Source organism: Homalodisca vitripennis, chromosome 2 (genome assembly GCF_021130785.1).
Source record: "Homalodisca vitripennis isolate AUS2020 chromosome 2, UT_GWSS_2.1, whole genome shotgun sequence".
NCBI classification, from domain to species: Eukaryota; Metazoa; Arthropoda; class Insecta; order Hemiptera; family Cicadellidae; genus Homalodisca; species Homalodisca vitripennis.
In genome coordinates this window covers 199,210,280-199,225,292 of record NC_060208.1, presented here as the reverse complement: position 1 = coordinate 199,225,292, position 15,013 = coordinate 199,210,280, and the positions used below count along the sequence as shown (strand labels likewise).

Genomic DNA, 15,013 nt, shown 5'->3' with positions numbered 1-15,013 from the left:
TTGAACGCCCGGTAGTAAAGGTAGCGTCCTTCACTAAACGCATCGGTTTACCGCGGTCCCGCCCTTTCCGCGGACGTCACAGAAGTCCCTTACGTCATAATCCGTAGTGTTGGATATCCGTATCTGATCATATATTATGTTATATAAACTTATCCATCTAGGATAAGTAAAAAGATAGATCTATATTACATAGACTCCTTCTTACTTCCTTACCTATATGGGTTTGTCGTACCCATTTGTAAGAAAATTGTAATGTGATACCTAACTGTATCTGAGAATTACATTGAGAAGAATGGAATATCGCCATCGTAATAAAGTAACTCACTGGGTTTTAATTTTATTTATTAACCTAAAAATTAAAATAATAATGCCCTAAACCACGAGACGTGGCTATCAGTCTATGCGGCCTCGATGGTGACGGAGTCATCAGAGGAGGCGGTCTCGATGGAATCGGATGCGGGTGCTTCGGGGGCTTCAGGGGCGGAGTCTTCGGGGGCCTGGGGAGCTTCGGGGGCTGGGGCGTCCTCACTGATGGGGGTGGCGCCGGGGATGATTGGGGCAATAGGGGCGATGGGAGCAGCGGCAGGGTAGAAAGGAGCGTAGGGAGCGCTGGCCACAACAGTAGGAGCGTAGGCAGGCACGATAGCAGGGACCACCGGGTACTGAAAGTAAACAGAAAATCATAAATAAGTTGAATAGAACACAGCAAGTTCTAGACACTTTTAATGAATAAAATGAGTACATATATATTTTTAAATGTAATACCAGGCCTGAAATAGGGAATTTCCATGCCAAAATGTTAAATTTATTAATATTAAATATCCGTTCTAAACTCGCAAATAAACCACAAAATTCTAAAATTTACCGGATAATAATTTCATGAATAAAAACAATCTAAGTAAAAAGTAACAGTTAAGCCATTTAAAGAGCATTTTGAGGAATAAAATGTTCACATCTTAAGATAAAGATTCTTGTCCCATGATTCCTATTAAAATCTGTGAAAATAAAAAATGAAAACCAATCGTTTGGATATTTACTAAGTAAATTAAAAATACGACGGAAATTTGTAGCGGTTTTCTGAATACTAGCAACTTGTATTGCTGGATTAAACACACATACATTTGTTTTAGTTAATAATATTTGAGAAAATCACAAACAAGACAACATGTCCATTCTTGTAATGTAATATGATACTTTAGCCCTATAGTAGGGCTACTCCTCCTGAAAATCTCAAAACAATTCAAAAATACTCTTTATAAAAGCTCTTATATACAATATGAATTTTAAAGTCGTGACTGAATAAAAATAACGCATATTAAAAAATAAGTGACTTAAAAATATTTATACTTTTTACAAAAAAGAACGGTTTTCAATTATAATAGACTAACAGTCCGACGTAAAATCATCGTAGAATGATGTTTAAGGGAATACTTTCATGGTGTTTGTGATGACGGGAGTAAAGTGTCAGTTTTTGTAGAAGTTTGACAGCACGAGCGGATCAGTTAGTGTCAATTTTTAAAGTAACCACGAATTTCCCTCCTGTGGTAAATATACTAACTGCCCTCCCTTCATTTAAACTTTATTTAAATACCCCATATCTATGTCTGTAATCTCAATGAATACCAATAATTAATAACACAGAATCTATCATAACATTAATAGTTCCTAATGGTTTTGACTGTAATGCTCTACCAGTAATAACAGTCAAACAGCTGTTTTACTTTACTTATTGGTTACAGGAAATACAGGCAATTAGGAAAACATATGAGGATACAAACTGACACCACAGTTCTTTATGAAATCTTTAAAGGCTGCAATTATTGTGCTATATATTATGTTAAATTAGTTTTAGATTTTAGTGGGTTCAGTTCGCTTTTTGCCGTGTATTCCTTCTTATTTCTGAGTAATCAATGAGACTCGAAAATAAATTTAAGTGTATTTAAAATTTGTTTCATCCCATTCATATGGGGACAGTCCCAAAATTATGGTTCCAATGAAACCCAAATTTGTTGTTGTCATAAACAAAAAGTGTTTACATTTTATACGAACGATTCAAAGTATTTAATCTCTTAGGAGTTACGTTATAAAGTCAAGTCCAGAAGGAGATAATACAGAAAGCCATATTACGACTGCGTAGTTCTCTTATCACTAAATAATTATTTTTTACTGTTGTCCTCATTCCAATACAAACTTAAAATTTAAACGTATGCATTAAAAAACTACATTTTGTTTGAGTAATAGTAGCAGCAGTATTATACAGCAAGGATATCATATCTTCTAGAATAGTTGAATACGTAAAAAACAAATTTAAAGCGATTTCAAATTTCAACATACCAATAACTGGAAACATGTTAGATAACGCTTAACATATAAAACTGGAGGAAGTGTTACGGATGCACTATGGGTTGGTTTTATTTTCTTTACCTTGAATTCACCATCCGTTTGTTTTAAACATGTTTTCCAAGTATGTTTAATGTTTGTAAAGATGTTAGAATATGCTCTGCAATAAAGTAAATTTTTATTGTTGACCGAATTAGGGGAGGACAACAAAAAGGGGAAATAATTATTTTGTTTGTAATTTTCAAGAATGATTATGGAATAACGACGGATGACTATGCTGCAGCCATTTCTACAGTGGTCTACTGTAGACGCGTAAATTATGGTTTTAGATTCCCTACGTTTCCAGCACATCTTACTCGGAGGCCAAGTCGGCACTTACCGAGACGGGGTGGGCAGTGTAGGACACTCCTACTGGGGACAGGACGTTCTGTACCACGGGCTGGACAGCGGCGTAGGCGTGGGCCTCCACAGAACTGTAGGCGAAGTTACCTCCGAGCCTGTCGGACTTGATGACGGCGGAGTCGTACTGAGGGGTGTGGACGTAGTGGGTGGCTGGGTAGATGGCAGCCCCTCGGGCGTAGGCCAGGACGGCACAGAGAACCAGGGCGACCTGCAGGGCACAAGGGTGTGAAGTCAGAGGTGACAGAAGAAGTGCACAATACACAAGTCTGAGACAAAACTGGAGAGGAACAGGCGATGTTCGTAAAGTGACAACTCTTCATTGAGGAGATGATCTCACGGCAGAGAGAAGACGCGAATTTACATTTTAGTTATTAGTAACTTATAATACATACTGTATCATTGTTGAAGACAAGTTCATAAAACAACATGTGAGCAGCATGTACGAATTGATTGTTTACAACCTTAAACTGTATAGCACAAAACTAATTGTGTTTTTACAATAATACAGTTTTAAATATTACTAATCGAAAAATTCAGATCTTGTTCAGAATAATCCAGAGAGCAATAGTCCCTAATTTGTAATTTGAATGACTTCCAAAACAACTTACTTGAAGGATAATACTTCCAAATACCACGTAAATTTTGGAAGTTATGTGAAACCGAAAGTGATACTCTACAAAAGATGTTCCTTTTAGGTAACAATACTAAATGAGCAAGACATGTAAACAAATAGATTAAAAGAAGGGTGTAAATAAATATATTATTTCAAGCAAGTGCAATTTGGTTTGTTTGAGATGATGCTAATACAATTTGGCCGGAGAGTCAATTATTTTTCAATAACATACTATATATTAAATTTATTTAGATAACCAAAAAACAAATTTAAAAAGTCTGCAATATTAATGCTTTTGCACGGTGAAACGGTAAATATTTAAGTTTTAAAATATGTTTATGTATGCCATATAAAAATGTTTGGGGCACTGCCATGAAATATTTTAATTTATCGAAAGAAGTAGTAAGGTTGTATGGCATTTACTCATCTTATTGATAAACAAAATTACTAAATAAAGATTAAAATAAGCATTATTAATCTAAGAACAGAGGTTGATAATATTATTTAACGTAAAAGATTTCAGATTATTTTAATAGTAATCACTACTTAATTAATATCAAAAAACAAAATTTACAAAACTGTAGTGCTCAAAAATCATAAACATTGTCATACTGATACTAGTACTAGTTTCATAGGAATTAACTTTGATGATGAATGTGAAGCTCAAATTATCGGAATGAAGCATATTAGAGTAGGGTTTATCCGATGTTATTGTGAACAAAAAGTTTTGTTAGAAAATAATTTTGTTATAAAATTAAAGATAATATTTAATGTTTATAAAGAGATTATAAACTGACATATTTGAATAGTATAGTTTACAGTTTTCTGTTAAATCAATAGTGTATTTAATATTTGAAATAATAATGTATACACAAAATACGCTTTAAAATATCTACGGAATTACAATTAAAATGAGAGTTTTAAACCAAGTATAAAAACCTTTTTATGAAATTAAGTAGAAGTCATGTTACAATTAAGTGGAAGTTATACGATAATAGATTAAGTGGAAAGCAGTAACGAGTCCTGACTTACCTTCATGTCTGAGAGAGGAGTGGACAATACCTCTGAGGCCGGACAGAAGGCTTATATACGGGGGCAGAGTCCAGTGGGAGGAATGCTCGGAAAAACGAGCAAGATGACTCTTGATACACAAAAACTCTGCCCATCGACACGACACCACGCCCAAGTCAGCAAGGTCATAAGTCTTCCTGGCTTGCGAGGCGAGGCCCAGCGGAGCGCGAACTGCTAGGCAGGGGAGTCGCCCCATGGTGACTTCCTATTGGCTGGATATCAGAAGTTTCCAACATTTGTCAAAAAATGTCATCGTTTAGTCAATAATAAACAGAAATAGGCGTTTCATAACTGGGCGGGAAAACTTCATCTGAAGAAGATCCTCAAGATTGTTGTTCTGGAAACCTTTAAACTTATATTCATCTCCAATGAAAATGTACTTAATTTGTTTCGATTCTTTTAAATAATCCTTCACTACTAATATTTATAAACCAAAGGACCCGTTTTTGTCTTCAAGCCTGTGGAGGTGGAATAAATTTGATATTTATCCAGAAGAAAGCTCGATTTACATTAGAGAGAAGAAGAACCACCAACGAAACAAAACCACTAGTCATAAAATAGGATGAAATTAATTGGCTGAATGTCATTACATTTCATTACATTACAATGTAATTTATTACATACATTCATTACAATGTCATTACATTCAGCCAATTGGCATATGGCAAAACATATTACTTGGCCTGTTCACAGCGCAGAGTCTACATCCATCGGAGTTTGCACCGTTATATGCAAACCAACAGGGTTCAATTAAGCAAAGCTCCAAACACAGATGAACATGGTGGAGTGTTTGTACTGTAGAGGAGGGCCAATGACTGGGGGCAGGGACCTAGTGATGGTTGTCTTTCGAATCTTGAAATTCACTTCTTTAATTAATTCATCACATCTTAGATCTTTTCTTTAAAAATCTCTAACAACACCCGAAATAAAATGTAGGATTCCTGAAAACTTTAACTTTGCCGCAAACGCACTGGGTTTTATTTTAGCTCCAATTTTAACACATCATTTATAAAAATAAAAAAGGTCGCGGATATGACAGATCCTTGAGGCACACCAGCTGTGACAGGTAGGGGCTCGCTGAGGCTCTCGCTGTCCGCATCCGCTGTTCCTGGCTAGAAAGAAGGAACCTAGGATAGGGATTGATTTCCCCTCACAACTGCGAATTCCATCTTCAGAAGCAAATTTTCATACTTTGTTTGTAATCTATAAACAACCTAATCTACTAATTTTATAAATGGAATAAAGCACGTTTATAGGTGCATTTACAGTAGATGTACCTTTCTTAATTCATAATGTTTATAATTAAAAAATTACATTATTTAAATTAAAATTACATATACATTTCATTAACATCTCAAAAAGTTTACAGAAGACTGTTAATAAGCTAGTAGATCTTAGATTAACTATTTCTATAGCTGAGCCCCTTTAAAATATTGGAACTACTACGCTGTTCTTTAGCTTATCAGGAAACCCCCATTAAAAGAAATTTTAAATTGATGATATGTGATAAAAATGTGATATAATTTCTATATTGAACTTCGAATTTTCTTTTCAATCTTCAAATCTTGAACTGTCAAGCGATCTTACTTATATAATTTTTTAACTGAAGCAAGCAATAATCAGTTAATCCAATGTCCAAAGCCCCGCAAAAGAATAATAATTACGGCTTCTAAAAAAAGGTTATTAGATTATCGGGTAATTCTTATCGAGCATTCTATAATTCGGTTGAAATCAAAACCATTCATCATTTACAGATAATTTTGCGTATTATTTGGAGACCTGAGCTGATTAAACCGCTACTAAAATCGAAGACCCAACTAACTGGTTTGGATACATTTTTGTTAGGCGGATCTAATCAACATGGATACGGATGACTAATTGACCAAGAATTTATATTAAACAACTTTGGAACAGGTGCACACTGCACAGGGGGGAACAATTCCCTGACACTGTTCTGGGACCTTGTTTTGTGAAGGGGATTTTACAAAACCGGACCGTTTTATGGACGGGGACAAAGAAAAAAGATCTCAGTGAATACTAACTGACGCTGAGAACCTATAAAGACTCAGTGAATTAAACGACTGGTCTGGGAGTCTTATTCTGGTCGGAAAAATACATGTATGTCATGTACATTGTATGTCTTGTGTGTTAGCTTGGGTGTAGTAATGAAAATGCTTGAAGCTAAAGGAGGTACCATCTCTGGATGAATCATGCCCAATAACCCCGTTATGGGTACTTGGTATGTTAGTTCTTTATAAACTTTTATATAGTCTGATATATAGTAGATATTCTTTATTTATATAATATTTAAATACAGGGTGTAAATTAAGTCCTAATACTCCTGGGTATATTCCAAACGGATATCGAGATATCGATGTACAATCTTCACCATGCCTATTAAAATACTTGTATGAACTTTTTTGAGGGTAAAAATGTCACCCATCTTTTTCAAATGGTGGTTGAGGGGGGCCACTTTAGATGTTCAAATTGCAACCCCTACCTTGTGTCATGTCATTTGAAAGGTAAATTCAAAAAGAAACGACAATGACATGAACAAAACATCTCTACGACTAACCTAGGAAAAGTTATGGGCAAAGAACCCCTTACATCTAAAGGTGTAAATCAAGTCCTGATACACCTGGATATATTCCAAACGGATTAAGATACCGATGTACAATCTTAACCATACTTATTAAATTACTGTTTTGAATCTTTTGAGGATAAAACATTTCACCCCCTATTCTAGGAGGGGCTATGGGGGGATAACTTTAAATTTTCAAATTGCAACCCCTATCTTGTGATATTCTATTTTAAGGTTCTATTCAATGGAATAGTCACTAAGTCTTTATACTTCGTACAGCCTATTAAGCGATCCAAAGAGCTTACGCCTATTTTTATCGTACTTTGATCCGCTAAGTAAATAATTTTCATTCTAGATAGGATAAATACAGTGAGTGAACAATGGTAACTAGTAATAAATTACAACAATTTCTTAAGTAAATTAAAGGTCTTGGAGTATATTGATGGCACTACAAACGAAATTCATATGTTAAAGGTGGATTTCCTACTTGGATGGCATGTTATAAAAAACGTACCATTTATTATTACACTATACAAAGAATGTTATTTCTTACGCTTTTTTTCTAATCTAGTTGGTGAAAATAATTGTATAATGTTACACTGTTACTGTCATTCATGTAATACGCTAATAGATACGTTATGTACTCTGACAATATGTAATCAGTATTGTGTAAAAGAATATTATTTGTAATGTATATTCTCATTTCTGTCTAAGCATTCAAAACCTGTTTGAGAACTACCTTTCTCTCTAACAAAATACGAGGTGGGTGAAAATGAATAATAATAAATAACAATAATAATATATGGTAATAAATGGGATGACGTATTGAGTAACATCTTAAATTAAAGGAGACAAAACCAACGTCACCAAGAGACCAGTGTCTGAGTACTCTTCCGAAAATGGGTACCATACAAAAAGAGATGTTTAAGGGAAAGTAAACATATTTTAACAGCAACCCTTCGTAACTCACTAAATTTTCAACGTATCGATTAAATAATAATAATAAAATTTAAAAGTCCTTAAATAACCTCCATCCAACGTGGTGTCCTATTTGGGTAAGGATTGTATCTTTGTTCAAATAGTAGTACTCATTTTGGACAAAGTTTCAGAAAATAGTTTCTTAGTGTAGTGTGTTTTGTCACATCCCTTCGAGGTATCACTCTTCTGGACATCCATTAAATATGGTTTAGGGGTGATGAGGGTAGTTTTGAAATCCACCCAACAAAATCTCCAGTGACCTTTTCACATTAACCTACACGAGATTTATAATTTCTAACCATCGAGATTAAAAGTGGGGATAGTACTTTGTGGACAATCAGTATAGGAGTATAACATATATCTTCATACATATAATACAAGATAAGTATAGTTTTGACTGACCACGTGTAGTAGAGGTTATGATCGGTAAACATGTAGCGGTATATTCGACAAGTGGGCACTGAACTTTCAGCGTTCCGTGACCTTGACTACTCAGTGGTACTTGGGTGAAGGTCAAGGGTGAGGCGTCGGCAGCTTTGAAATTCGCCGCCTTTTATCTTGTAGGAAAGAACCTAATCATCCGTTTTAGTTATAATGGTACTGGGCGTATAATTCCCAAATACATCCTATAAGAATAGAAAATATGATAAAAATAGAGTATAAGTTTTATAAAAACAATTTTTACTATGAAATGCCACCACCCTGACCATAGGCCAACCCTGAATTTTTTATGTTCTCTTAGGACAACAAGCTTATAAAATGCACCAAATCCTAAAAGGACCTTTGCGCTGCTTCCAGAATGACAGGATACTCAGGATAGGTAAGGTCGGGGGTAGGGGCCGCCTGCTGTCGAGATTCATGAGGAAAAAAAATCATGTCCCCTCGGAAGAAGGGAAAGCCAGCTCTGTAGCGGCCTCTCCAGTCAGAGCAGGCAGGAGGTGGCTCACCCTTATACCTAGACTGGCAAGGAACTCTTAGGGAAGTAGCTGTCACAGAAGACGAAAACATCGCTAATAAAAAATAAAAACTTCCGCAAAAGAAGGAATGATTCAGAGCGAGACCTATTTTCAAGAGGTTTGTCAAGTCACTTATTAGAATTGAATTATTTCTAACGAAATAAAATGACCTGCATTACTGGTTACCTGGTGGACGTCATGTGTAGTCATGCCAAAAGTTGTATATGTGTATATATTGCAATCGCTTCTACGAGTAGTTGTACTGTATTAGTGTAGTTTCCCTATTTAAGTATGTACTCCTTGCATTTTGTTCTAATTCATCAGAATACACACGAAATATGTTTGATTGAGACATGAAAATAACTCATGGCAAAAATCATCCCTCTTCATTTAAGAAGTTGAGATAGATTTTCTATCTGAATTATTGAGGTAATGACAAAAAATACATATATAATACAATGGTGCAGTATAGCGTGTACGGCTGTTATAGCGAGATAACCGGATCAAGGAACGTCTAGCGTGGCTGCTGCTTGGATGGGTGGCCGCTGAGCAATCCTGTCCTTACAAGCAGCCCGCCTGCCCGGCCATTGGTGGTGGTTCGGAAGTCACCTTTAAGCCGTTGGTCCCCAAGTGTTAAGTGTTAGAGAGGCTTCTTAGCCCTAACTTCGCCAGGTAAAACAATATATCTTTACTTTACTTCAACCAACAATGCTTCGGCTGATACTACAATATACAGAGCAAAATATTCAGAGAGTCATCAACCAAGCAAGTTAATAAAACATTTCAAAGACTGGAGGAAACTATACCAACAGCTGTAGCAGCTATGGCCCAACCTCATGTACACTGCTTTGAATATGAAAAAAATGTAAAGTGAAAATCCGAAGATGTGTTGATGTATTAAGTCTATGATGTGTATTCTGCATTATCTGCTAAAGAATTCTAGCAACATATATATAACATAACACTATGTTTGCGTACTCCCGTGGAGAAACCATACATGTTCCTAGCTTATATCAGTTGAAAGAAACATAATTTCATGCTTTCAGTCTTGTCGAAAACATGCGATAATGACAGGTGTAGCAAACGCTAAAGCCCAGTCTCTGTAACATCACATTGGCACATTGGTTATACATTAGTATCGGTGCAGTACTGAGCAAATTAAGCAAAACTTTCATGGATAAACCTAACCAGATGTTCATAATATTGGTATCGTATTATTATAATAGAATCATGCAATTTTCTGTCCTAAATGTATAATGATCCTACATCTAGTTTTCATGAATTTGGATTTAACGAATTTGAAATCCACAACACTCGCGTAACAGGCCTTACTGAGGCTGCATGCACAGTTTCAATTCTATAGTTCACTTACTTTTTGAAATGTCCTGTGGACAGATATACGGATGGACATCATACAGAAAAGAATTGTTTAAATCCTTCGGCAGACAAGAAAGAAATTTTGTCAGTCTACTGAGTGATAGGCTTCAATAACGCTCAGCCCCACTTTATGGTTAAACAAGAAATAAACAAATGATTTATTTTCTCATAAAACAAATAATATGCACAGTTATAAATCCCATTCCTGTCTAGGTAGAACTAAAGTTTCAGGCGTTTTTAAATGATACAGATCATCTTTCCCTAGATACCTTGCCAAATGATAACAGTCACATTTTTGTTCATTGAGTTGGGTCTTATAGCAGTGTTTAAATGGTAAACATTCCGATGAGATAGGGAAAGTACTACAACGCGAGAGTGCGCTGAAACCAAATCTTGCCACCAACATTTAACAGGGACTTTTCACTCTATTATGTTTTTACTACTTGAATGTTACATATGTTAATATGTCACATATTAAAATTTCACATGCTTTTACTCAGAATTTGCAGACAGACAGACAGAAATAAATTATCCAGCCCCACGAGTGTTAGGCTTCGCTAATGCTCAGCTAATAAAATAGGTAACTAACCTGACTGAACATGTCTCACATTTGAGCGCTCTCTCTCAAGGTACTGATCACGGGCAGGTTAACAGAAAACTGTTTTCAGCCATATGTTCCATTGAGTTAATTTATTTTTTGATAACCTGAATTAACTACTGAGATATTTCTCATGTTTTATGAAACTCCTTGTACAAAGTTACCCATATTAGTTTATAAAGCTTTGAATTTAGTTGGCAAGGACTCCTTCATTTTAAATAGATATATTTAAATTCATCCATGCGGGGCTTGTAATTCTTTGCGCCCCTAAAACTGGTGGAAAAGCAATTTTATTTTTCAGTCTTTAGGTACTAACCATAGACTACATAAGACCAATAAGTGACTATGCCTATTAATGCATTACAACAGCTGAAGCCATCATGTCCGCCATCTTGTTGTAGGCAAGAAACGCAAAGCTACGCTCAATATGGTGCAACACGTAAATGCTCTTGTTTCAAATAACTCATGATCTAGCCTACTTGGAAGAAAGACAACGTTTTGAAAAGTTGCTTGAATGAAGCTGATAAGTCAAGGGCAGTAATGGCACCATTCATAAGCTAAATAAAAGTTATTTTATATTTTTAACACTTAAATAAAATAATTTACTAACGGTATTAAACAAAAATATTTCCAGTGCTCCAAGAATCTTCATGTGTAAACAAGTACTTGAGAGAGGGCACCATCAACAAAGTTGACACATTAACAATACATTGCCAAGATACTTTGAATGAATTTGATATTAGCCAAGGAACCTAGTTTGTCTTTCTAATAAAAGTAAAGATTTTTCTTTTAGATATGAATTATATATTGTGCCTTCAAGAGAAAATCATAATTTTTCATAATCATCCGGGTAGAAAGTCTGTGTGCTCGAATGCTCCTGGAATACAAAATGTGAAATGTTCGAAGAAATTCAATTGATCCGGGTTAAATCTATTAATCTGAATCAATATTTTAAAGTGACATTACTCCAGTTTATCTAAATAAAATATTCAGGAACTAATTAATGGTCGTCGAACAAAAATGTTTAATGAATCATCCTAAAATGTTATAATTAGTTGCATGTTGGGAATTGGTAGGGTTATATCTAAATTGTTTAAGAACCAAAATATACGATTAAGTTCAAATAATTATGTACCTCTATTTCATTGTTATGCATACTCTACATGTGGCCTAAAACCCTGTAGGCATGTAGGGGTATACTCAATCAAGTAACCTAGTTATTTGTTATTAATAAAGACTCATCGAACAAGTTTATTTCGTTCGCTTAAACACTATTAGCATGTAGGCAATATAGATATGCAATAGTATTTTTGCAGCTGAGTTGTTCCTTGGAGTATGCACATAGACTGCACCTGCAGAGAGCGAGTGATGCTTGTCTGACGCTGAGGTGGCCCGTGGAGTTTGCACGAGCACCTGCAGAGAGCCAGTGAGGTGAGTATGCACAGACTGCACCTGCAGAGAGCGAGGGATGCTTGTCTGACACTGAGGTGGCCCGTGGAGTATGCACATTAGACTGCACCTGCAGAGAGCGAGGGATGCTTGTCTATCGCTGAGGTGGTCCCGTGGAGTATGAACACAGATTGCACCTGCAGAGAGCGAGGGATGCTTGTCTGACGCTGAGGTGGCCCGTGGAGTATGCACATAGACAGCACCTGCAGAGAGCGAGTGATGCTTGTCTGTCGCTGAGGTGGTCCGTGGAGTATGAACACAGACTGCACCTGCAGAGAGCGAGTGATGCTTGTCTGTCGCTGAGGTGGTCCGTGGAGTATGCACATAGACTGCACCTGCTGAGAGCGAGGGATGCTGGTCTGTCGCTGAGGTGGTCCGTGGAGTATGAACACAGACTGCACCTGCTGAGAGCGAGGGATGCTTGTCTGTCGCTGAGGTGGTCCGTTTAGTATGAACACCGACTGCACCTGCTGAGAGCGAGGGATGCTTGTCTGTCGCTGAGGTGGTCCGTGAAGTATGAACACAGACTGCACCTGCTGAGAGCGAGGGATGTTTGTCTGTCGCTGAGGTGGTCCGTGAAGTATGCACATAGACTGCACCTGCTGAGACTGAGTGAGTATATCTTACCTGTTGAATATGTAATTTATTCCTTTTGTTTGCTGTTTCAAAAAATAATGAACGGTGTTTGTACCTTTAATGGTTCAACTAACAAAGATATTAAAACCAAAATTATGTTTGCAAATCTTAACTAAATTTTTACTGGGTTTTAAGGCTGGTTGGATTAGTCTCTCGTTTTAGAACAAGTGCCCCCTCATAAATAATTTAACCTACAAAATGTCCGCCCTTCTGTTGGAACTATAAATCTCAGTTCTTAGTTTAGTCTGGAGTTTAGTCAGAAGTAACGACTGTACTCGGCAATATTTCAGCGGGTGTTACTTACGACACACAAGTGCTTCCACTGAAATCCTCCCACGAGAGCGTATAAAATAGAACCTAGCAGCCCATTCAAGCAATAAAATCACTTTTGTAATTTAAATTCTTTAATTCGTAAGGTTCAGTTAAAGAACGTGTTATATATAGATTCATTAGAGGGTATTTTGTCACTAAGTAAGTTTGTTGGTGGGGGGGGGGGGTTAGAGAGAGTGAGAGTGCGAGAGATAGAGAGGATAGTGAGATTGAAAGAGGGGAGAGAGAGTGAGAGAGAGAGAGAGAGAGAGAGAGAGAGAGAGAGAGAGAGAGAGAGAGAGAGAGAGAGAGAGAGACCTATGTAAAACCTAGAGAGAGGTTCCAAGTTACATCCGCTACATTATTTACGTTACGTTACTAGTTTTTATTTATTTGAGTATTTATTTGTTTGAATATCGTTAATTCAAGTATTTAAGAATGAAATTCAAGACCAGAAATTAAGGCTAGTAGTTCTAACTAAAGAAAATCCCCATCGGTTGGAAATACTCTCATTTTGAGGTAGAAGGCATTTTTGAAAAGTATTGATATAAAAAATCTGTATAATAACACGTATTTTTTCATAACTTCGTAACTGTTCTTCCCGTTTCTAAAATAGCTGTCCGATGAACGGTTGCTGTTTTCAGACTTGTCTACATTACTCCCGACTTCCCTGTCTCTGGGCAGACCCCGCCAAATGTCTGCCCCCCAGGCCACTTGTTATTGAATTACAAGGGATATTTAAAAATAACAGAGTCCGCGTGAAGGTGAGCGGGTCCGCGCCTATTGAAGGTCGACCAGTGCAATACCAGGGTTTACCCGTGACCATAGCGGTAGCGGTGACTTTGTCGTAACAGGTTATACGTAATAGGTACCTCAATCTAGTTTTACCTCCCAGTGTCTGTCTAGCCTGGGTGGCCAGACTTACTAAACGTTTCGCCACATACGTCTTACAGTGGATTTAAAGGGGGTTATTATTATCGTATATATGGATCTGTCCAGATAAACAGCAAATATAAAAACATATTACGATTAATTATACGAAAACAGTTTTTAATATCCTTCGAATAAATTTTCGTGTAGATGTTCGATTTCGCCTTTTAGTGTTGTTAGCGTTGAATGGTATACAAATATAATCAATATCAAGACTTTGAATAAAATATACAAAAGATGTTTCTTGAAAATGTGGGCCAAAACAAAGAAGATAGCATCAAATTGTCAAAAAGGTGGCAGGTTGCGATACAGAAGCCATATTGATTACTATTAGCTATTTGGCCAATATAACCAATACGACTGATTTATGTTTTTCAACTGTGTATATAGAGGAAATAAATATGTGTAACTTTTAAAAATGTACTGTATAACCTGTTTTTAAACTCAATGCCGTATATATCTTAGATTTTAATGCACCTTAACTGGTGTCCTCGTTTTTTTTAGATTTATTGTTTTTGCCATATTTTAAATGTTTTATTAATATGTTCTATGTAGAAATGTCTAAGAATATTACTGTATGTTTCAAACTACTACAGGTAAGTATAATCTTGAGTGGGTTATATTTAATTTTTAACTCTACAACATCAATGTATGTGTGTAGTACATACTGTATACCTAGATAGTCTTATTATTGTGAGCACTCTTAAAACAGGCTACTATAAAAGAGTAATTTGTAGAGTAATTCCTTTGACTATGAGTATTACAGCCTGTCC

At 36.2% G+C, this 15,013-nt stretch overlaps 1 protein-coding gene across 1 annotated transcript; it reads right to left on the bottom strand.

Moving 5' to 3' along the window:
- Nucleotides 1–325: 325 nt before the first annotated feature.
- On the bottom strand, nucleotides 326–4,501 carry LOC124355243 (oleosin-B6-like). The gene is made up of 3 exons (XM_046806287.1): nucleotides 4,388–4,501; nucleotides 2,720–2,950; nucleotides 326–662 (listed from the first exon to the last, which is right to left on the bottom strand). Exons 1-3 carry the CDS (start codon nucleotides 4,391–4,393, stop codon nucleotides 399–401), a joined length of 501 nt encoding a protein of 166 aa, XP_046662243.1. The 5' UTR covers nucleotides 4,394–4,501; the 3' UTR covers nucleotides 326–398.
- Nucleotides 4,502–15,013: the final 10,512 nt, after the last annotated feature.

Excerpts from the sequence above, each read along its gene's own strand:
- LOC124355243 (XM_046806287.1), bottom strand. Across the intron at positions 663-2,719 it reads ACACTGCCCACCCCGTCTCG|TACCCGGTGGTCCCTGCTAT; the intron begins GTAAGTGCCGAC and ends GTTTACTTTCAG.